This window comes from Centruroides vittatus, unplaced genomic scaffold (genome assembly GCF_030686945.1).
Source record: "Centruroides vittatus isolate TY-2023 unplaced genomic scaffold, ASM3068694v2 contig_352, whole genome shotgun sequence".
In the NCBI taxonomy this organism is placed as follows: Eukaryota; Metazoa; Arthropoda; class Arachnida; order Scorpiones; family Buthidae; genus Centruroides; species Centruroides vittatus.
Window position 1 is genome coordinate 278,511 of NW_027122175.1, and position 25,591 is coordinate 304,101.

General features: G+C 28.3%; 3 protein-coding genes across 3 annotated transcripts in view; 1 reads left to right on the forward strand and 2 right to left on the reverse strand.

The window, feature by feature from the left end:
- Cog7 (conserved oligomeric Golgi complex subunit 7) overlaps positions 1-21,038 on the reverse strand; it is a 44,213-nt gene extending 23,175 nt beyond the window's left edge. The window contains exons 1-8 of the mRNA XM_067269588.1: positions 20,941-21,038; positions 15,775-15,864; positions 15,654-15,698; positions 9,970-10,025; positions 9,749-9,833; positions 2,578-2,667; positions 2,344-2,412; positions 2,232-2,267 (exon numbers count right to left, since the gene is read on the reverse strand). Of these exons, the coding sequence (XP_067125689.1) occupies positions 2,232-2,267; positions 2,344-2,412; positions 2,578-2,667; positions 9,749-9,833; positions 9,970-10,025; positions 15,654-15,698; positions 15,775-15,864; positions 20,941-20,943 (474 nt within the window). The 5' untranslated portion in view covers positions 20,944-21,038. The remainder of the gene's footprint in view (positions 1-2,231; positions 2,268-2,343; positions 2,413-2,577; positions 2,668-9,748; positions 9,834-9,969; positions 10,026-15,653; positions 15,699-15,774; positions 15,865-20,940) is intronic.
- Positions 21,039-21,506: 468 nt separating this feature from the next.
- Positions 21,507-23,155, forward strand: LOC136974671 (uncharacterized). Its single transcript, XM_067269613.1, has 3 exons — positions 21,507-21,918; positions 22,041-22,109; positions 22,500-23,155. Exons 2-3 carry the CDS (start codon positions 22,067-22,069, stop codon positions 23,114-23,116), a joined length of 660 nt encoding a protein of 219 aa, XP_067125714.1. The 5' UTR covers positions 21,507-21,918; positions 22,041-22,066; the 3' UTR covers positions 23,117-23,155.
- A 329-nt stretch (positions 23,156-23,484) lies between these two features.
- On the reverse strand, positions 23,485-24,216 carry LOC136974689 (uncharacterized). Its single transcript, XM_067269631.1, has one exon. The coding sequence runs from the start codon at positions 24,214-24,216 to the stop codon at positions 23,485-23,487; it is 732 nt and encodes a 243-aa protein (XP_067125732.1).
- Between the last annotated feature and the right edge of the window lie 1,375 nt (positions 24,217-25,591).

Sequence of the window (25,591 nt, forward strand, 5' to 3'; positions counted from 1 at the left end):
ATATGATAGATTTTTGGCTTTAACAGATATCCCCTCACCCAAATTAGTCCATCAAATTGAAGTTTTACTGTATTAGAAGGCACTTATTTTGAAATATATCTACTTAGCAGTTAGTAGTTTATATAATATTTATTCTATTCTTTTTCTTGGTAGGCAATAATTTACAAATTTTGACTACATTAAACACATGCTCTTTTGACAAATTACAATTGTTCTCTCTAGATCCCAAAATTTTGAAATGTATTCTTTAAATTACTAATTATTTTAACTTTTGAATCTGAAGAAGGCAACTGATTTAATTTTCAATACTTTTCTAACAAAAGAATGAACTTTATTGAAAAAATTTTTGCACGTTAATAATATGTCAAGGTTATTTACTTAGCTATATAAAATTTTTGTCTTTCAATATGTAATATTTATATTTAATATTAAAATAACAACTAAAAAGCTGCTTAATTATTACTTGTATCCAAATGTGCTGGAAATAATTCAAAGTATTTTCTACTATAAGCTTTTCCAATATTTTGCATCTTTTGAAATCTGCAAAACCATTGAAGCTATGATTCTGGCTTGAATCTTATTGGTTGAAGAAAGTCAGACATCAGAAAATATTAATAAACTATTTCATTTAAGGTATGTCAAAAATGTTTTATCTACACCTAATACAGGTATGTACTGTATTGCTATTGTATTAATAAAAAACCATATCTCCAATAAACCCTATTACTGTTTACTGTGGAAGGACCTCTATATCTCAAAACTGTCTTCTCAAATTTTTTTCTCATTCCTGCAAGATTTGAGATGGACAGTTTCAACTGTATATAATTTCCCTTTCAATTTATAAAATTAGCTCATATAGTCTTTGTCCTTACTTAATTTCTTTGTTTTATCATCAATTTCTTGATAAAATAAAAATTATATGCATCGCAAAATATTTTATGTCATTTTGTGAAATGTATTTGTTACAAAATTTTTGATAATTTAAAAATGAATCAAATCCAGAAAAAGATGATATTAAACTGTACGAATAAAAAGTATACTTTTCATTTTATTTTTAACAAAATGTTTGAATCTAAAATGTGCCTGTGTATTTATGTTTTTATAATAATGTTTGATGTGCGTACATAAGTAAAGTAATCAAAGAAAGATTATATATTTCATTAGAAATAGATGCATGAACAATGCACGACAATATGAAACTTCCAAACAACACATTCACAAGCTGTTGCTCTATCACTTCAAAAGTGGTCACAATGCAATGAAGACTCACAATCTCATCTGAAAGCATTTTTTAAAGCATTCATGGGGTGAACAAAGGTCAACTAGCTGTTTCAAATGCTAAAGAGTCAATGGGCAGAATAAGGCAATGATTTGCATTTGTTTGACATTATCATGATGGAGTAACTTCTAACCAATAACCAATAGCACTGTCACAAAAGAGGTCTACTGTAAACAATTGGATCATGACTATCAAAGAACTTTGTCCAAAAACTAACAAAGTCCAATAACACCATGATAATGTGCCAACACAGAGCAAGATAACCTTAGAGGAGCCAACCAATCTGGGCTGGTGGGCTGGGAGGTTCTGCCTCATCCACTTCACAGCCTGAACTTGGCACCAACTACCATCTATTTCATACCCTGCAGAACCATATTGACAATATACAGTTCAATGACAATACCTGGTGCTTTAGACTTTCTTTAAAGAAAAACCCATTATTCTAGGCTCGTGGGATTAAAAGTTTGTAGCAAAGACGATGAGATATGATTGATATTGATGATGATTACCTATCAGGCTGGACTGTAATCATTGTTGAGTTAATGCCAATAAAATTTCTTCAGAATGTCTAAATTTCACCTTTACATCCTGATACATACACATTTTACAGTTTAATGAAATTGTTTCTTGAATTGATTGATTTTTAAATGATCAAAAATTTTTAACAAATGCATATCACAAAATCACAAATAAAGCATTTTGCAATTTATATATTCTTTTTTTATGTATATACAATTTTAATTTAAAAATTAGTATTTCTTACTTAGCTTATAAAATATATAAAATTGTGTGTTTAAGTTAAGATTACAGTCAATCCCACATACCATATTCTCTGAATAAATTGTTTCAAACCAAATCTGACAGTAATATCTCATTTAGTTCTTTTAGAGAAAATACTAAGTATCATTTTAATTTGTAAGATAAAAATAATATAGAACAGAAAACAACTTACCAAACTATTTTGCATGCCAACTAGTCTTGCAGCAATCTAAAATTTAAAATATATTTCATCACACAACAGAATTTTTAATTCATTATTTTCTTATCTAAATCATAATTCTTACAGCATTAATATCACCAGTTTGGAAAACATCTTCCACATCAGCAGATAAAGTTGACCAATTATCGGCTTCCTATTAAATATAGAATATTACTATTATTATATTTTACCATTAATTTTGTTTGTTAATGTCTAATATTATAACTTGTAATCTTAAATATTTTTGCAGTTAAAACATGTATGATTAATTAGGATAATTTCATTTTTCATTATGAAGTTATTGAACAATATAAAATACCTTTAGTGATTTGGTTGCTTCTTGCATTCTTGATTTCACAGAATCAATCAAAAGAAGTGTCTTCATTGACTTAGTAGAATCATGTTCAACCTGTTAAATATTTATTTTTCAATTAGTAAACAAAATATAAAATTAAGTAAATACTAATAAATAGGCTTTTATTTTTAAATCATATTTACAGTCTTCATAAAAGAATTATACATATATATAATCTTATGAAGAATAATAATATTTAAAAATATATAATATTTAGATGTAAATATAATATATACAATATTTAGATTTATAATAAACATTTATTTTGATTTTATAAATTTGATCAAATGTTTTAAATCATAAATTAAATATGTAGAGTCAAACTCTAATCTTGACCTCTCATTCTCAAATCCCTCCTCAAGTTGAACTGGATTGTCAGTCCCAGCAAACACTCTATACAATATAATGCATTTTTCTACTCCTAAAGTAGAACAAAATTTCACATATCTCAGCATTGTCCTTCCTTAAGTCAAGCAAGTCAAACTCAGATGATGTTGACCAATCCTATTAAGTTCCATAAAGCTTTTCAATATTTTACCTAATAAAGTGCTTTAATACAGCTGGATAAGCAAGCCAGATATAATCTGTTTCAAAAGAAATGAACTATGTCATTGGGTTATTTATCCACCTATATTAAAGCCATTTTATTAGGTAATGCAACCCTTGTTCATGAGCAGATTGCCAGTTTAGTGGAAAACCCAGCTATAGTAGAAATATCAAAATTTGGTGTAATGTATTATGCAAAATTAGTTTTTTGAATAAATTCAGTGTAACACAGAGAGGTAATTTTGGTATACCAAAATTTATGATATTTATTTAAATTATTATTACATCTTCATATAGGGGGGCATTGTTTAATTCGCCTTGGTGTTGGTGAGTTTTTAGCTTGAGAAGTCAGTGCTAACAAAATTGCATTTTATTACTTCAAGTTGTTTAAAAAAATACTACTTTTACAATGGGTTCTACTTTATTTGAGTTGAAACTAATAATTTTCTATTTATTTTTAATTGGTGGAATAGAACCAAACCCAAGTCTGATGTCACGGACACCTCCCCATCTCCTCTCTTGAAAACCTTACTGTCCTTTGGAATGCGACGACATTCACCAAGTAAACCATCATTAAAGGCCTCACAACTAGAAGATTATTTTCAATCTGAAAATACAAATTCTATGGCTCCTCAAAGTATGATATCTTTTTTTGAAGACAGTTTTGAAGTCATCCTGACTAAACTAGAAGAATTGTCTTCTAAATTTGATTGGCTGGCAGATTTACACATAGAATACAAAGAACGTCTGAACTGAGCAGAAGAAAAAATAGAACAATTAACTTTGTTTAAAAAGGTATGAAATGATAGATTTTTTCTCTTCACCTTTATTATTTAGACCCTTTTTATAACGATTCTAAAAAGAACCTAGTTATTTTGAGTTTAAATGGAGACGAGAGAGAACTGACAAATGAGGTTCAAGATTTCCTGAACTGCATTCGTCGTCCAAAAGGCAAAAATATTCCTTGGAGAATCTGCTGCAATGTAACCAAAAATAAGTTAATAGTGTTAGAACTTGAGAATATTACAGATAAGAAATTAATTTTCAAAAATATGAAAAAAAATACAGGCCAACCAACTATATTCTCAGATTAGAGTTTTTGATGATTTGGCCAAGATCCAGACTATTATATAAAAACCTTCTCTTTTTTTTTTTTAAAGAAGCAAAATTGCAAAACAAAACTGCTTACCTACATGCAGATTGTTTGATGATCAAAAACCAGAAGTATACATATAATTTAGACACTAGTAAATTGCAAACAATTGAGACTTTTTTAGAGAAATCTCTGACTTGAACGACAATAAATGATGACAAATTTATTGAAACCATTAATATTTTAATCTTGAAAATCTTTTCCTGAAACTGTCAAGGCTCGCTAAATTTAACACTAAAATTGCAGAATTTTCAGAAATTTTAGAGACATATCAAGCTATAGCAATTAATGAAGCATGGCTGACATACTCCATTATAAAATTGATTTTGGCATTTAATTCAAATCTCATAGTTTTTGAACAGCCTGCAAAAAACTTCTTGGTCCAAAAAGATCATATGGGGGTCTGATATTAATAATCACTCAACATCTTGGCAAGCTAGTAACAATACAAATATCTGATAGTTAAACTTACAAGAATTCTCACACAAGCTGTTCTAGTTTAATCATAATTTTTTCTTATCTAAGTATATCTAGCTATAATCATTTATTGGTTGACTTGGAATCTTCATTCAGACATTTCTTCATGAGGATTTAATAATAATTGGTGACACACAAGAATAGGCAATGAACTGGATAATATCTATAATGGTCCTAATACAATATTTCAAAATTCTCATGAGTCCAACAATCCGATGGTAAATCAAAGAGGAAGTAAATACTGAGATTTAATAAAATCCTACAGATTATATATAAGGGATGTTGTATCAATGACTACCCAGCTAGCTACACTTTTATTTTCCTAATTGGCATTTCTGTGATAGACTTGGCAATATTAAGTGAAAACTTGATAGACAATCTTGAAGATTTCAAACTTTTGGACAAGTTTAGCTCAGATCGTCTCCCAACTTCAATTGCAATAAAATTAAAAATACAAAAATGCAAGAATATAACAACAACAAGAAATCAAATAATATGGACACCAGCCAGGTCTGAAGGATTTTATTTGTTGGTTGACCAATATTATAATGAACTGAAGAGAGAATTTTTTGGATTCCCTAAGATTTTATTTAAAAATTACAGAAATTTTAGTAACTTCTGATACTCACAGTGGTATGGTTAAGAAACTTCTATAACACAACTAGACGTATTGTGGTTTGACTCGGACTGCATATGACAAAAAAGAAAAGGAATTGTGCCCTATGCATGTTCAGAAATACTAGAAGCAAAGAGCACTTAAACAATTATTGAAAAACTAACAAAACTTATAGATCCTTCTGTAAAGTAAAAAGAAAATCTTACATGATTAAACTCAATTTACAACTATAAAATACAAGAAATACTAAAAATTTTTGGTTGTTGGTGAACAAATTTAGAGGCCAGAATCAGAAAAAACATGATTATGAAACAAGACTGGACAGACTATTTGAAAGAATACTTTGCCAGTCCTCAAACAGTTATTTCTTTAAATACTCATCCTTCCAATTATATACCTATTTTAGATGATCCTTTTTCACTATCTGAACCATCTGGAGTCTGCTGTCAGAAAACTCAGAAAATCACCTGGATTAGACAATATTAGAAATGAGATGTTAACACATCTCCCAATCAATATCCTTAAAGATATTCTAACTGTATTCAATATATTTAAATCAAATAATATATTTCTTTCATCCTGCAAAGAAATTTGTTTAAGAATGTTTTACAAAAAAGGAAGCAGATTAATACAACAAACTATTGTCTGATTGCACTAATAAGTGTGATTAGAAAACTTTTTTTGGCTATACTTGCAAATTGTTTGCAATCATGGATTAAAGAATATGACATTTTATCTCCTTGTCAAGGTGTATTTCTCAGAAAAAGAGGAGTCAGTTATAATTTGTTTATTGTAAATGGACTTATTCAGTCATCACTCTCAAAGAAAAGAAATAAATTATATGTTGGCTTTATTGGCCTAAAGAAAGCATTTGATTCTGTTGATCATGACATTTTATGGACAAAGCTTAGCAGTAAAGGAATCACAACAACATTTATCAATTTACTTAAACACCTATTCTCTAATTTAAACTATCTAATAGATGAAAGTTCATTTTACTTGGAGTCAGTATCATCAAATAAGGGATTACCCCAAGGTAAACCTTTAAGTCCCATACTTTTTAATTTATTTGTAAATGATATTCCAGAGTTTATACAAGAGTTTATACTAGTGAGAATTATCTTCCTTGGTAAAAATCAACTGTCTTTTATATGCCAATGATATACTTTTGATGGCAGGTTCCATTTCTGCTCTTCAAGCAAAGCTGAATTTGATCATGGAATATTGCCAGAATAACTGAGTAATAATTAATTCAGACAAAACAAAAATTATGATTTTCCATAGAGGAGAAAAACTACGAAAATCAGAGAAGTTTTATTTGGAAAGCACTAAATTGGAAATAACCTCAAAATTCAAATATTTAGAAGTCTACTTTACTCCACTTGGCTCTTATTCATTCCACCTTAAACATATAACTGAGACTAAAGTTAAGATTTTAAACTTTATTTATTTAGCAAGATAAAAATATCTTCTCTCAATAATTATTTCAGACTATTTCATGCATTTGTATTTCCAGGTGTATTGTATGCATTCCCAATCTGGGAAGGTGTGTTGATAGATAAAAATGGAAAAATAGAGCTCTAGTTCATTAAACACATTTATCATCTAAATTGCTCAGTTCCTGGACCACTGATTAAACATGAGATAGGTAGATCACCTCTCACAGTAACTCTCATATTAAACTTACTTTGATTTTGGACGAAATTAATTGAATTACTTACTGAAGACTAGAAAACAGACATATAATAAACTTTTACAAATCAACAAAATGATGACTTTTAAAGAAACTTGGCCTATCTCAGTCAAATACCTACTTAACCAACTAGGACCAGTGGCGTAGCTAGGGGGTGCGATAGGTGCAGTCCGCACCGGGCCCCTAGAAAGCAATAGGCCCATGGGGGCCCCAAAATCACAAGAAAAAAAACCCGAAAAATTTTTCCAGGGGCTCACAAATCTGGTTCCACACCAGACCCGGAGAACTGTAGCTACACCACTGACTAGGACTATCTTTTGGAGGTCAGCAGTTTCTCAGACACAAATGCCTTTCTAATTGAATGTAAACAGGCCCTAAGTGATCTATATCAGTTGCAAGATGTCACATATTTGAAAAAGAAAAATTATACTACTTTCATTGCCAACACCATTCCTTGGACTCTAAGAACTTATTTACTATCTAACCTGAATTATTAAATCAAATTACTTACTGTAAATTTCATTCAAATAACAATGCAATAACTTATAAAGGAATAAGAATTGACATAGAAGATAATACCGAATGTTCTTATTGTAAAATAACTGTTACAAATATGATCATCTACTTGATTCATGCATATGTCTTTCCCATTTAAAAGATGTCATACTTGGTAAAGATTTTCGTAATAACTTTCTTTTGGATCAAAACTTAAGCATATCGATATTGTATACATTTTATAAATTTTTTTTTTTGTTTGGTCACTAAGTATGTTATAAATATTTTCAGTTTCCCTTGTAAAAGCAATAAGCTGTATCAATACTACAGAATTACGTTCCTTATTATATTATTTTGTACTTTGCATCTGAATAAAAATTTTCCTGTTTTGGATATATAGTAAAACCTGTCCAAAGCAGAACCTGAATAAAACAGACCCTGCCTGAATGGAAAAACTTCTACAAAACAGAGCAATTTTTTTTTTTAATGTTAAAAAACCCGTTCAAAATGGAAAGTTGTCAAACCAGAAAAATATTCAGTACTGTGCAATTCCAGTTTACACAGGTTTTATAGTACTACTATATGTAGAACTCTCTGCAACTCAATTTGGCCATTTTTTGGTCCCTTCAAATTCAAGATTTAAGATTTTACTGGATTTAACAATCATCTAATAAAAAACTGAATATATAAATGAGTAAAAATGTATTTCAAAATGTAATTTCTCATTTTATGGTTTATAGAATTATCATTGACAATATTTCACTAAGTTGTAAATAAGTTTATTCAGCAAAATTTTTTATAGAAATTTGATATATCATATTACATATTAAGCTTGTTTTATTTTAAACCTTTTCATCTTAATGTAAAAAGAATTTCAAAATGAACTTACAAAGCAAAATGTAAGAAATTTTAATAAAATAGTTTATTTGAAAAAAAAAATTAATGTTTGACATGAATTTACAAATAAAAGCTAGAAGTAGCAACAGAAACAAGATCATAGATTTATAAGTGAAATTTTTTAAAATGAATTTTTACATCAGTAATATGCAAAAATATAATTAGCACATTTAAATTAACCACATTTCAAAAAAAATTATGTTATTCATATTTTTTAAAAAATATTAGAACGTGTTAATAGAAAGTATTGATATTAATACTGTATATTTATTATTTTAAAAAATATTATTAAAAAAATCATAAGTGTACTAAAAAACAAATAAAATTTTTATTTGAAATTAATTGTTTAATTGTTTAATTGAAATTAATTAAATAAAATGTTGAAATTAATTACATGTTAAAATTTTTCTGGTTTTTCTTATATACATTTATATATAAATTAAAAAACTAATTTTGTAATTAACTGTTGAAGAATATATATTTTTATACATATGTTCAACACATAAACAAGAAATTAAATAATAAATCTAAATAGCTTATATTTAATCCTAATATGGATTTAATAAGGATTAAATAGTCTTTAACTCTTTAATCTTCATTATATATATAATTATATGGAGTGGGTTAAATCTTTCTGGTTATGGTATCTGTCAATTTTTAATAGGGATTATTATCTGAGATGAAACTAGCAATATAATAATAGCAAACACAATTATATTTAATTAGATTAACTAATAATAATAAATAATGAATTTTCCACAGTTTCAATTTTCTCCAAATATAACCAATTTGTTAGTTTGTTAAAAGAACATAATCAAGGTCTCTCTATATTCATATGTAGGGTTTTTTTGGGTTTATTCTTTGGTTACTTTTTCATTTATTAAAATATTTTTTTATATTATATGCTATATTATTGAATACAGTTCTTGTACTTTTAATTATTCTCCTCTCTTATGACAGAATTTTTAGTATATTTAACTTTAGGTTAGGTTAGAACTGTATTTTACTTAAATATTTAAACTTTAACTTGTAACTCTGTCATTTAATTTTTCATTTTACTAATGAGAAGAAAATGTGAGAGATATATATATATATACTCATGGATAATTTTTATTTAATAATGTTCTCAAAAATGGATATTCTAAAATATTTCTAAAAAATTAAAATATTTTTTAGAAAATATTTAACAATAAAAATAACACACATAATTACAATAATTCTTTTATAGAAAATATAAATTATATATATTTATAATTACTTTTGTAATATCATCTTTTACAGTTTTCATTTGTTCTTTTAAAAGCAATGCTTCTTCTCTCATTGCATCCAATTCTCTTACTATTCTATTTGTTTAAAAAATGAATGATTAAAAATATTAATTAAAGCAATAATTATAAATAAAAATAAATCATTACTATTATTGGTAAAATTTAAAATATATCATTTCACAAGCATATTAAAATATGAAATGATTTTCACCTTGGAATTACTTGCATGACTTGTTGAGAAGTAACTTCTAAAGCATTGTTTACTTCCTAAAACAAAGGCAGTAAAAATTTTATACAGATTTTTGAATATACTTACTACTGATTAAGACATTAACAATATTTTGGATTTATTAACATTTATTAACTAGTTTATTAAATTTAAGCCTTCGCTCAATAGAATTTAATTTTTTTATTTATGAAAATTATTATTAATAAATTTTATAAAAAACAAAATTAATGAAGGAAAAGCAAGACAGTGAAAGATTATTTAAAGTACTAAAAATAAATTAAATCTATTTCATGCCTATTTAAATCTATTTAAATAATAGATTTAATTTCGTAAAATAGATTTTGGAACTAAATCCGAAATTAAATCTATTTCGCGTGAAATAGATTTAATTTCGGATTTAGTTCCAGTAAGCATTTCTTATTATACTAAAAATAAATGTTAAAAGAACTGACATAAATGAAAGAACTGTTGTAAATACTGTATACATGATGTAATTCTAAACAAAAAAAAGTGATTACATTACAATATAAATTTAAAATGGTTCAGGAATGTATGTAAAATGATGGTGAAAGTATAAAAATAAATACATAAATTATTCTACATTTAAAAGGAAAAAGAAAAAAGAAAAAAAACTTTAGTGGAAATGTTAGATATATTTAATAAATATTGAACATTACAAAAATGGATATTAAAATAGTTTCTAGAAAATAACACCCCAATACTGGTTAATATTAATCCAAGATTCACTACATCACAAAACCAATGAACCAGCATAAAAGAACTACTCACTTTGAGAAATAAATGTTTTCATTCATTTTTAACAAGACATCCTCAGGCTGGTGTTCTAAATGTGCAATTTAAATTTTAGAACACCAGCCTGAGGATGTCCTTTCAAAAATGGACAAAAACACTTGCTTCTCAAAATGAGTAGTTCTTTTATGCTGGTTCATTGGTTTTGTGATGTAGTGAATCTTGGATAGTTGATAGCATACAATCATCTCTTGGGAATATATATAAATGGAAAAATTCAGATACCCTAATATTAGTCTAGGTTATGAGAAAATGTGCCAATATTATGCATTTATATATATGAAAGGATATGCCGCAAACTTTAATGATTTTATGATAAACTAACAAATCAAAACCTAACTTTTTTCATTTCATGATATACATAATATTAATTTTTAATATGTTGTGCATATTATCAAAACTAATTTATTACAGTTAAGCATAATAAAACCAAACAATTGTTGACTTTTATCAAGCTATATTACTACTACTATAGCCTAATATAATTTGGCAATTTTTTGGCTTTAATATATAACTATCAGGTTTGGATGTTTATATTTGTTTAAAGTATGATTTAATTTAATTATAATAATAAAATATACAAGAATTTATTAATGTTTTTTGATTAGTTACATAGAAATAGTAATATAGCATTTAAATTAAAAAAATTTAATGAATTACCATATTTTACGGACTATAAGATGCACTTTTTTCTTCGAAAAATTGCCTCCAAAATTCAGGTGCGTCTTATAGTCTGTAAAATACGGTATATATTAAATAATAAAAATGTATAAAATTTTAGCTTTCGCAGAATCCTTCAAGTCTGAAAAATGCTATTAAATTATTAAAATCATCTATCTTTATTAATATGAAAGTAATGACTTCATTATTTAAAGTTAAAAATAATAAAATACGATGAAATGTCAGTACAATACAGCATTGATTATTCGATCCCCGATCAACGGTCACATCGGTTAACCAACCACGTTCTAGTCGGCAAATTCAAATGTCCACTAGTGATGTGGTGCTACAATATTTGGCTGTCTTGGCTACTTTAATATTATTTTTGTTAAATTTTTGCATGTTTTAGCTGGCAACACTGGCTTGACCATGAAAGGGATGCCAGTATTTAAACCAGGCTTAATTTTCTATTTTTCTTTTTGTATTTATTTTTGCAAAATAAATAATTTTTAAGAATACAATAGTGACGATTATTATTTTTAAAAAATTTTGTTAGGCTTAACATCGATGAAACTTCAACATGAAGTAGGTTAATAGCGATATACTATCAATAATATACTAATTACATGGGATATACTAATATACTATACTAATAATGTACTTTTTTCATATTTTTCGGTTATCCGTTTTTTCAGTTATCGAACCAACCCCAGTCCCCAATTGAGTTGGATAATTGATGCTCTGCTGTATAACAAAATTGAGGGAACCATCGAAATATTTTCAATATACTGAAACTTTCTTATATTTAAATACAGTCAAAAATGCAACATTAAAAAAATTTATTGATAATAAAATAATCTCTTACTTTTTGAAGTAAGAAAGTTTTAAAAAATGCAATTTATCTATTAGTATTTATATGGAACCAAATTTCACATTATAACAATGTAAATTATATTAAATTAAAATTAAAATTAATCTGTAATAAAAAATTATCAAAAAAATCATGGGCGAACAACTAAAATAACATATACAGTAGTAGTACCGATTAGTTGGAATCCTGCCTCTTTCACTGTTATTTCTGTTTGAAGCCATTATTTTCTGCTAAAAGAAGTCTAATTTTTGTGTGTTGTTTCTTTAATCAAAGTTTTTTCAATAAAATCTGTGACACAGCATTCCAGTAGGCCATCAGGCACATCTTTTTGTTTAATTCCTTTTTGTATATTATCCAATGTAATAAAACATTAGATAACGTGCAAATTATTCTCCTCAAATAAAACTGCTTTCATTTTTGTTTTTCTCCATTTTTTCTCATAAACTTAAAAAGAAATAAACTGTAGAGTAATAACATCAAAACAAAACCATAACTAAGGATTAAAATTAATGTTGCCAGACTGTTTGACATAATATTCATCATTTACTAATAATGAATGATTTATGCATTTATAGATTTTGTTATAATGAAACAATTCTTTCATAAAATACAGAATTTTCATTATGTTAAACTGATGTATTTAACTAAATAATCCTAATTTTATAATTTAGGAATAGTATTTCATTATTCAACAATTATTTTACTTGCTGAATGAAAAAAACATTAAACTGAAACATTGTTGCATTGAAATGAATATAAAATTGGTGGAGGTTTCTAGATATATCTGTAAACCAAAAGTTTCATTAAACTGACATTTCACTGTATAATTTTATTATATGACAGTTGGTAATTTAATAGTGAGAACATAATTACACTGCAGGAATGAAGGACAAGAACGTAATACAAGATATTCAGTAAAACATCTCTTACCTGTTGACTATATGGTCCCACTTTGCATGTGAGGCACCTGTACGATAGCAACACAAATGCATCTCTACACTGTCAAGTAGTCTACAATAGCACCCATAAAATTAGAACAATGATGTTGGCTCAAAATTAAAGTTTAAGTAAGCATAAGCAGAAAACAGTTCTATCAGAGACTTGTCCAAATATGTAGAGTAGCTGCATAACTGTAGAGTACAATTGCAAGGTGCAGCAGAACCATAGTAAGTGAAAGCCTCATATGTACACATCTACAAGAGTTTCTCTGCCTTGCCAAATAGCTATTTGGCAAGGCAGAGAAACTACCATTTCTTACATAATATGTAGACTTAATCAGCAACAGTGCCACAGCAATTTATACATGTCAGTGAAGATATCAGAATATAAAGCTGTACTGAGGATGCTCTGACTTAGACAGACTCAAGCGCAAATGGGTAGTCCAGGCTCTCTTTGCCTTCTTATCTATATCTATATCTAACTCTCTCCTAACTCTTACCTAAATTGTATGCAGTTCTATGCTTCTTAGAGTATTCTATTGTGTTTCTCTTAACCTTTCAATAACTGGAGATGAGTTAACTTGGCCTGTTGTTTTACAACCCTTTCCTTATGAATGGATTCATCTAAATAGGTTTAAAAGTAGTTATTTTTATGGATACAAGATAAAGCCAACTTTTTAATGTTTTAAAACTGTTAATTAAATATATGTTTTATTTATAAACCTGTTTTATAATAAACAAAGTTCAATTGAATCACACATTCAATATAAGTTTTACATAGATTTCGCCAGAGAACTGGTCCCCACCATTAAAATGTTTACAAATAGACATTGTAATGGAGGGGATTGATTTCATCCAGTGAAAAGTTCAATCATTTTCATTTTACAGGAGTTAATGTCATGGAAAATTAATCAATTGGCTAAAATGGCATTTTATTTCCAAGCAAAACAACATAGTAACACTTTTTGCTGTTTTTATCGATTTCATTTATTTTTTTAACGTTTTTCTTTGATTATATGTATTATAAAGTAAAAATATACAGTTGACCTTTGATTAATGCAGATTTAAACTCTTTTCACTAATCATCACACCATGCTGCATTAGCATGGTTGAAACTTGATACTCTCAGGGAGAAAAGATCATTCACTTAAAACTTTTCTAATTCTGGTTCTACTGTAAACAGAAGGATGCACTTTGTTTTGTTTTGAAGTAAAAAAAATCACAGCTAACTGTCTAACAAAGTAAACAGAACTAGATTTAAAAAAGAATTTTAAAATGCTAATAATTTGCAATTTTTGTGTTTAAACAATTTTAACATTATAAAATCACACAAAATAATATTGATCATTAGGTATAATGTTTTTGAATTAAAAATAAAAACAAATTCATTCCTATCATAAATTCTAAAAAATATATCACAATTTTAAAAAACATTTAATTTGTGCAATTATCTCCATGAGAAAAATTAGACTAAAAATAATGCCTGTGTTTAAAAAGTTAAAAGAATTTGACTATAGATGTAACAGACAGTGAGATCACTCCTATTATATGGAAGAGGTGCTGTTTGGCATGTCCTCAAAGCTGTCCATCTAAGAGACCATCTAGAAGTGCCATTAATTTTTTTTTAATTTCCCAGTTCTCTTTGCTTGCTGCAAACATTCAAAGCATGTGATTTGAGGGCTGTGACCAATCTATTTGACTGAGTCTTCTGTGAAAGTGCTCTGTAAGAGGACAGTTAATACATAGTGCCACATGTTTACACATAAGCACCCAGTAATGTAAAAGCAATGATTTTTGTTGCATATAACTGTGATGATGTTATCCTAACCAAGAATACCCTAGGTAGATCATCAATGCACAATTTTATGCAAATTTCTTGCAACACAATCTATAACTAGACGTGCAGAAGAATCAGTCCCACTTTTGGACTAATCTGCCCATTATTTTGCAAAACACCCATTGTGATGGACTTGTTCTGTCAATGGGGTTGGAAATTGTTGTATCGCCTCCTTACTCACCAGGAATTAGTCGCTGATTTCAATTTGTTTCTAAAGATAAAGGAATCTCTCCAAGCACTTCAACTTTAGGACAATTCAAGAGAGTGTGTGTTTCACAGACTATTCCATGAAGATCATTAGCAAATCTAGGACTGCTGACACCATCCTCTGACTTCCACATCAATGGCAATGTACTCTCTAGCATTGTCTGTTACAGACATTGAAGGATTGTAAATTGACCTAAACAGTTCCTACATAACATTCCATGTATTTACATATTTCTCATTATTAAATTACCAATCCTCATATTCTATCATTTCTAACTTTCCAAACAAACTGAATCTATAATTAGTACATTTATATTAAATAATGTCAATATTTCCTACTTACTTGTATAAAAAGCTGAAGTTTCATTACTAAAGTAGAAGAATAAGCCTAATAATATATTATTATATTAATATATTTATAAACAATCTTAATTATTTTTAAAATTAAAAACATATCAATTTACCTCCTTATTTTCTTTTGCCTCCGGCAACTGAAATGTCGAATTAATCCAATCCTTAGCATCAAAATTGTCATTTGAAAATGCAGACAGATCCTATATAATATAAATAATTGAAATCAGTTAATTAATAATAATATTGTGTGTTCAATGATCTGTATTATATATCCAACACAATAAAATTTTACATTCTTTTATTTAGGTAAAAACAAAGTAGAAAATTCATTTAAAATTGATTAAACATTATATTTTAATCAATTATTAAGTTTTGCTTCATAATTTTTATTTGATAGATTTGAAGTCTATCAAATAAAAATGTATTCCAACAATTACAATTTTACGACAACAGGTTGAAAATACTTGTATTGTCAACTGAATCTTGAAACAGAAGCAATATTATACAATTCAATCAGTCAACATATACAGTAGTTTGGTTTAGCTTAAGTCTAAAATAAACTGCAATCTTACTCCTTGAACTGTTTTTAAGATTTTTTTAAATAAAAGATAAAGTCTATTGATTGAAAGATTGCAGTTTATATGTAGCTTGCATTTCTAAAGCACAGCATAAGTAAAAATTTAAGACAATTATTCCATATTAATATATTAAGATTCAAGTAGATGCATTCCTTATTACAATGAGAAACATTTCTTAGAATAATTAAGAAATTTTAATACATTTCATATAAATCCAATTACATCTTAAGAGGGGAAGCCAAAACAGACTTCTTGGATCTTTAGATAACTGTACCTTTCTTCTCTTCCTTTCTACATAGACCTTTCCCTCATCTTCCTTCACTTTCTCTTTAACCTCCTCATTCTCCACTTTGCTCTCATTACAAGCTTTTCAAATTACTTAAAATTTGTCTGCCACTTATTTAAATTAATTTGTATGCCTTAACTTTCTAAAATCAAAAGCATGATCTTGGATTAAAATCATCATGTGGGAACATAATTATGAGCAACACACATAAATGTCATGAAATTAGCAGAAAGTATAAAACAAAATTTTGGTTTATTTCAGTTTATAATAAAAACATAAACATGTCTTTTTAATTTAGATGTTTTAGATAACTAAAAGTTTTCCCAAAGATGATGGAGAAATTTATAACAGTTTCGAAGAATTCTGTAATCAAGAGAGAAATAGCTAGATGTATAAATTTAAGCATTAACTGAATGAATTTTTTTTGTTTAGTATACTAAATAAAAACATATTTTATCTAATTTTTTTTATTGTGGTCACTGTTAGAATTAACTTTTTCTTTCTTATACTCTTTAGATTTACTTTTGCAGTTTATGTCATATGAATAAAATGAATATAAACATAAACATCTATAGTCGGAGCAGTAATACAGCCCAATATAATCCAACAGTCGTTGGCTTTAATATAAAATGAATACTATAAAAATGTTTAATATTTTTATACAAGTTGTATCCACTATTACATTGATTTTCAGAAAAGATTCTAAGTTTGGAAAAAACTTTTCTTTTAAAATGTTTTTTAAAGCTATTTAAGTAATGTCCAATGTTAAATTTGTAACTGATAATGGAGCAAAATCTTTATGAAAATATTTATATAGTTTTTATATATAAACAAACTTTTAACCAGTTTGTTCCATCTCAATGTACTGTTTTTTTCAGTTATTTTATGCAGATAAAATACTAGTCAAAAACAGTAAAGATCTGACAGTATAAGAAAAATCTTTAGACATAATGAGAATATAAGAATCTAATATGTTGAAACATCCTTATTGTATTTGACTAATTGTAAAATTTATCATTCACATTTTTGAAGGATAAAGTAGAGTTTTTTATAATTAATGCAAATAAAATTAAATTATTTAAAAATTACTTAGTTTTGTGATAAATTTAGTTAAAAGTTACTTGTACAGTAAGGGAGAAAAATACAAGCAAAAATAAAAAAACAACCCTTAAATTTTTAAAAAATTTATCTCTAAACAAACATATTAAAGAACCTTTGATGGTATCAATGAATAATATAGAAAACAATTCAATCCTCTGTAATATTCCATTATACACAGTTCGGCAATTATATTCCGGGACTGGATCTATAAAAATGAAACAAAACAATTTTATTCAAATCCTTTTATTAAATTATTCAAAATACTCTCCTCCTGCTTCAATACACTTTTTACAGCGATTCAATAGTGATTCAAATGCCTGCTCAAGCTCAATTTTCGGTATTGCCTCTAATATGCACGTAGACTCTCTTTGGATGGTTTCAATATCATTAAAAATGCGTCCTTTCAATTTCATTTTCATTTTTGGAAATAAAGAGAAGTCACATGGTGCTAAATCGGGGGAATACGGCGAAGGATTCAACACACAGACTTGATTTTGTGCCAAAAATTGATGAACAATCAATGATGTGTGACTCAGTGCACTATCGTGTAACAAACACCAGTCATCAGAATTGCGATATTCTGGACGAATTCAACGAATTCTTCTCATTAATCGTTGTAAAACTCCCAAGTAGAAAGCAACAGTAACTGTTTGACCCTGTGGGACGAACTCACGGTGGATGATGCCTTTGCTATCGAAGAAAACAATGAACATCGTCTTGATTTTTGATGGAACTTTTCGTGTTTTCTTGGCTTGAGGTGATGATTTTGACTTCCATTCGGCACTTTGACGTTTTGTTTGTGGGTCATATTGAAAACACCAGGTCTCGTCACCAGTAACAATTGATTTGAGGAAGGTTGAGCTGTTATTTGCTGTTCGTACAATCTCTCTGGAATGTTCTAGTCTCATCAATTTTTGCTCTTGGGTTAGTGTGTGCAGAACAAATTTAGCACAGACTTTTGTTTTGCCCAAATCTTCTTTAAGAATTTGTCGTATTGTCTCTTTGTTAATGTTTAATGCCTGTTCCATCATTCTCAGTGTCGCATTGCGATCGTTGGATACAAATTCTTGCACTTTTTGAATCGAATCTGCTGTTCGAATTGTTATTGGCCTTCCCACACGTTTGTCGTCCTCCAGTGATTGTCTGCCTTCCAAAAATCGCTTGTGCCACTCAAAAGTCTTTGACCGTGATAAACACTCACTTCCATACACTTTTTGCATCATTTTGAACGTTTCTGTGGCACTTGTGCCAAGTTTAGCGTGAAATTTAATAACAGCACGTTGTTCCATTATTGTTTTCCGACATGTAACAAAATAAACTGATAAACAAAATATCAAAAACAATGATAAATGTCAACCGATTTAAATAAAAGTTTTAGGTTATGTTCATATATGTCCAAACTTCATATGACATAAAATTTAAACAGATGTCGCTACTGGTTGCTGAGATATAGCTTCAGTCCCGGAATTTAATTGCCGCACTGTGTATAACTTCATTGACTTTTGTTGAAAAGTATATCCTTTTAGCAGTTTAAAATATCAACAAAAAATAGTACTGTACAATATTAGCTCTGCCAGCGATAAATTTCTTATTTAGAATTTTATAGACAGAGTTCTAAAGCTTCTATAAGTTATATACATAACACACATATATTGTATATAGTGCTCTTTTTCTAAAAAAATTACTGCCAATATGCATATATAGTGACAAAGTTAAAAATAAAGTTCTGTTTTGAAGAAATGTAATAACATCTTAACTAAAAAAACAGTGTTTAACACAACTAATTACCAGTATTTACTTTGTTTTTATATAAATATATATATATATATATATATATATATATATATATATATATATATATATATTTATATTGTAGCATTTATAGCATTTTCCAAATATTTTGTATATCTTTATCTGCACATTCTTCCTAATTTCTCATTTTTGATTTAGTGCCAGGTGGTAAATGGTGATCTTTTAGTAACCACAATTTTACCTTTCCCTTTCAAAATACTGGTATTATCAATAGCACTTCTCTGTACCTTGTTTCTTGACAACAACAACAACAGAGAGGATGGACAAGTATCAGACAGCATTGTCCAATCATTGAGAGACAGCCTTTGACAAAAAGGGGAGTCTCCACTCATTTGCTCTTTATGTCGGATGTAATTGGCCAAGGCATTCGTTAAGACCAACAAAGTAACCCAGTTCATTTTGTTTAGTTTTATTATTACAGTCCAAACTTCTCACTCGAACATATAGAATTTTTCTTACTAAACAAATGTCAATAACTATATATCGGTACTTCTATACTATCTGCCAGCAATCATACTGGTATGCTCTGGCAGAAAAAAAACCCCATAGGCTATAGCTTCCGATAATCAAGAATATCCAGTACAGTCACTGGTATCCTCCAAAAAGTAGCCGATAATATGGATTTGCCCAATAATAATCTGACACACTAGTATTGTGCAAACTGAAATTTTTTAGACATTAAAGACCTCAAATGAAAATACAGTCATGCATAGAGAATAATTATTATACGCACACAAAACATTGTAAATGTCAATTTTTGCACTGTAAAGTGTTCATTAATGTTTTCTGTAAGTCTTTTCAATTAATCTTAACAAAGTAAGTCAAGCATCAACAGGAAGCATGTGGCTAAGGAATAATGATCCATTTTCACATCAGGCATCCCAGGATCCCATACTTCAACTTCCTCTTAAACATTGAAACATGCAGGTTAAGTGCCTTATCCGTAGACCCACATATTTCATTGTAGAAAGCACCTCAGTTCATATACGGACGACTTATAATCCTAGCAGGTGCTAACAGTGTAAGGTGATGCAATTTTCTCTCTATAAAACATTATTAAAAGCCAATATCGCCAGCAAAGCTAGTCTTAACAGAAGGGTTCAAAATATATCATGTGGATTTAAGTATTTTGCTCATAGTAACCGTCAGAAGTCAGTTAACATTAATATATTTTTATTCGCGATAATAACATATCAAATTCAATAACTGTAATTAATTGGAGTTAAAGGCAAACATGTATTATCATGTTGACATGTGACTACTGTTGTTAAGTGTATAATGTATTGTATTGATGAAGAATATGGTTAAATTGAACTGTATAGTCTGCATAGAATCTATAATATTGCTTGTAAATTATAACTTTTATTAAATAAACTTGATTTTTATTTTATTTTATTTTTTCTGAAATATTAACTGAAACAGTTTTTAATATACACGGATAAATTATATATATTGTTTATTTTATAATTAATATTTTAAAAAATGCTTATTTAACTTACCATTTTTAAAAAATTAATTAAAAAAAAATAACATACAGACGACACGTTACAGTATCTATTCAAAAGAGGGCGCCTCGGATATTTAAATGGATCCGTAAATAAAAGGCACAATTTTTAATTTTGAATGATTTAATTTGTGAATTATTTCAAAATAGTTTTAGTTAGAATTATTGACAAGTATATTTAATAAAATTTATTATAAATTTAGAAATATCGAATCACAAATGCAGAATAATTATTATTATTTTGTTTTTGAACACACGGGGCGCTTCGAATAACGTGTGTTTTCAGAAAATATTTCAATTAAAAATTTTTCTTAATCGAATTACAATTTTATCAAGTAAATAATTAAAGTTTGTGGTTTTCTTATCTTAATAAGAAATTATAAATTGATAGTTTAATTGAAGATTTTTCTAGTTTTAATCTCTTCCACGTTGTGGGCATCAAAAGGACTTTTCTCCGTGTCTACTGTTGGGTAATGGCACACGTTCGATGACTTCGGTCAAAGTCGGTAGATTACCTACTGGTCTTTCGACTAATAGTTCAAACTTAGCTAGAGCCTAACGGGACATTCCAATTTCCAACGCTGACTCAGCGCTGATCTCAACGTTCGTTAAAATTCGTTCCTTTTTTCAACGTTGAGGTAGCGCTGTTGTCAGCGCTGACTCAACGCACTCAGCACTCAACAGATATGTTGACTGCTACTTTCCAATGAATTGTGGGTAATTGGAGCGACGTTTGAATAAAAAATGGCGACAATGCAGGAGATGCACGTTACTGTGGACAACGAAACTTATCACTTTATAGTTGATGAAAAACAAGCGAAAATGATGACGGAAGGTAAGATTTAAAAAAAATTGAATATCATTTCAAGTAAGCAATAAATTTATTTTTCATTGTTTTTGTCAGATCACAATTATTTACTAGAATACATAAATAAACTTCGATCTGAGAATCAGAAGCGTTCAGCATCTACAGGTACTGTACATATTTTATATTAATAACAAATTAAATGTATTTAACCAAATAGATAATTATTGTTTTTATAAATTTTAATAAAATTCCTCTATTTAATTTTTTACATATATATTTAATGATAGAACAAACAACTTCTGAAAGATCAGAAATGAATGTACAGTCTGTACAACTTTCTGGAACAGAAAAAATTGGTAAGTATATATTAAATAATAATATACAGTAAGGATACTTTGTAATTATTATATATTGAGATTTTCTTTTAATTAATGCAATTTAAATTGAACAAGTAAACATAAATAACAGCTTTATATTAAATATAGACAATATATATTTATTAGAATAAGTGTTCATAAATTAATTTTTTGATATTTATTTTAATGAATGAATGGGAACATTCTGTTGAAATTTATAATTATTAATTCTTTTTAAATAGTTCAAAAAAATTTTCTTGACAATACCAAAACAGTATGCAGTATTATGTATATTATATCAGATATCATGTTAAAGATTTTGTGTAAATAATAAATTATAGCAAACTATAAAAGAATTCAAAATAAAGATTTTTTTTTTTAATTTTTAAGCTAATGAATGGACTCGCCAAGCGACATTACTCCTAGTAGAAACAAGATTGGAAATGGAGGAGGAATTCCTCAAACCAATCCAAAAATCTAAATTGTGGCAAAGGATTTCCGATTGTCTTAAAGAAAGTGGGTACGCATTCCAGTCTACAGAATGCCATTCTAAATGGCGAAATTTAATGTGTACGTACAGGAAAAATGTAGACAGATCAAAACAGTCTGGTGGTGGTGCCACAAAATGGGAATATTTCCATAAATTTCACGAAGTTTATGGAAATAGGTCAAATGTGAACCCCCCCGGTAATTACCTTCGAAGTTCTTTGCCAGGTGCCACCTCTGAAAATTTTTGTGAAAATGAAAATTTAATTGCTCCAAGTACCTCAAATTCCCAAAGGGAAGAAGCAGAATCTACAGAAAGACCAAGAAAGAAGAGAAGAACTGATGATGAACCACCATTGTGGTTTAAAAAGTATTTAGAAGAAAAAAAAATAGAAGACAAAAGGAAAGCAGAAGTTGAACAACAACGATGGAACGATTTAAAAAAAATAGAAGAAGAAAAACTAAAAGCCATGCAAAACTTAACGGATGTCTTGTTGAAATTGGCCGAAAATAAAATGTAAAATGTTTAAATATTTTAATAAAATTTTTTTTTGTTTTGATGACTACTAATAAATGTATTTAAGATTTACCAAAATACATCTATTCAAAAAATCAAAGCACTTTCAATAATGAACAAAGTTTATTAGAATTATGTAACTCACAATTACAAATAACTAAAAGTAATAACAAAATGTTAAATACATGATTAATACATTTCCTAAGACTGGTTCAAATATTTAATAAAATTTTAAATTATATACAGTATTATAAATGCAGATGAACATGGTATCAATGTGATTAAAAATTCACAACATAATAGCAGACAACAATAATTACAAACTTGATTTTAAGGTATTAGCAGAAAAAAAATAATAAAAGTAGATAATTTTTAACCATTATGATGGGCATATATTTTATTAGCAATTTTCTCTCTTTTGCTAATTCCATCTCGATATTCTTCTCCAAAATTCGGAGAACTGGTTTGAAAATTATCATTTATAGAACAAGCATCTGGAGGTATATCATTGTATAAAATGCACAAATTGTGCAATACACATCCAGTAATAATTACTTCTGGAATCAAATCCCTTCGAAACATATGTAGATGTTTTAGCCTTCTAAATCTTCCAAATAATTGTCCAAATGCTTGTTCAATAACAATTCTAGTTGAACTAAGAATTTTATTATAATATTTTTTTATATAGTTTAAGTGTCCATTATCACGATAAGGAGTTAATAATTTTTTGGATAATGGATATGCACTATCACCTAATAAATGATAATTTTCTGGAATCATCTCAGGATTATGTTTCATTTTTAGAAAGAGAGGACTTCTTTGGAAAACTCTGGCATCATTTGATGAGCCTGGCCAACCAGCAAAGACATCTATAAATTTTAATTTTGCGTCACATACAGCCTGTAGAATGACGGAAGTGAAATTTTTTCTATTAAAATGTGCAACCTTTTCATTTTTGGGGGCTGTAAATGGAATATGAGTTCCATCGATACAGCCTAAAACTCCGGGAAAACTGTTGGACCCTCTTAGTTCATTAAATTCGCTAACAGTTTTTTCAATTTCTCCTCCTGTAGGCCACTGGATAACTCTCTCTGTTATTTCCATTATATCCTTACAGAATGCAATAAATTCTCTGTGAGCATGACCCTGTCCAATGCCAAATCTGTCAGCTACACCTCGAAAAGATTCTTGATTGCCAATCAACCATAACGATAGTAATATGGAATCTTCTCTTTTCATTGATGGCTTTCTTTTATTAGGCTTCGAAATAATCATCTGCATCAAATGCTGAAATAAAAAATAAAATTTCTTAAATGATGACTGCTGCTTAAGTATCGTTTCTTTTGCCACATAAGCGAAATATTTTAGGTAAAATTATATATATAAATTATATATTATATAAGTTTTGAAACAATTAAATTTTTTAAAATTAAACACTTCTATCCTTTGTGAATATAATTACAGTAAAAGATTTGACAAACTAAACAGATAATTATAATTTAAGCACTTTTACATACCTCAACTGTTGAACGATTCAAACGAAAGTGAGATTTAAAATCTTCCATGGAATACAAAGGAACTACCTCTTCTACATAACCTATTATTTTGGCCTTCTTTCTCTTTTTATTTTCTTCCATAGCTGCTACATTTACATGTAGCAGTTCATCGTCGTGTTTCATTTTTCTTTTATATGAAATCATCGCATTGTCATTAAAAATATTGCAAAATGCTGTAACAGCAGAAGAAATGATATACTTGTCCTCCATCTTGCTGAGAATGGAATCATGGGAACTAAGCACTTCGTAGTCGAGTTGGAACGTCGTTGATGACGTCAAACTGTTGACTTCAACACTCAACACTGGTGTTGAAAATTGGAATGTCCCGAATATTTGCCACTAGTTGGCGCCTCGGTTTGCAGAAGAGCTTTATTCTTGCTTACGGACTTAGAGTATACCGAGGTCAGTGATTTCCACCTATAATAATTATTCTTTTTACGCTACATAAAAATGCCAACGTGCTTTGTGCCGGGATGCAAGGCAGGATACAAGTCATCGAACGAGAAGAGACATTTCTTCCGTGTTCCTAGCGATAAGATTGAGGAGTGGATGCGATGCATTCCACGAGTCGACAAGATGCTAACAAGTAAATGTTACGTTTGTGACGTACATTTTGCGAGTAGATTTATTTTAAAAACCTACTCCCATGTTATAAATGGAGAGAAAGTGGAAATTCCACGAGATCGTTGGGCATTAACGTCAGATGCATATCCATCAAACTTCCCTAATTGTCCTAAATACCTTAGTAAGTCTGTACCTCAAAAACGATCAACACGATGTCACAAGAAATAAAGAACCATCTAGGAAGAAATCCCGAAAAGACAATACCAAAGGTGAATATATATTATGGTAATTTATTAGAATAGGTTAGGTTAAATTAGAACGTGTGTCCCCACTGTTTCCTTGCTTCTGTTTTTCTGGAA

What these genes read in the sequence shown, in the direction of transcription:
- LOC136974671 (XM_067269613.1), top strand. Translation starts at nt 22,067, where the DNA reads ATGAATGTACAGTCTGTACAACTTTCTGGAACAGAAAAAATTG. An exon ending in TTCTGGAACAGAAAAAATTG is followed by an intron (nt 22,110 to 22,499) that starts GTAAGTATATAT and finishes TTAATTTTTAAG; the next exon opens with CTAATGAATGGACTCGCCAA.
- LOC136974689 (XM_067269631.1), bottom strand. Translation starts at nt 24,216, where the DNA reads ATGGAAATAACAGAGAGAGTTATCCAGTGGCCTACAGGAGGAGAAATT.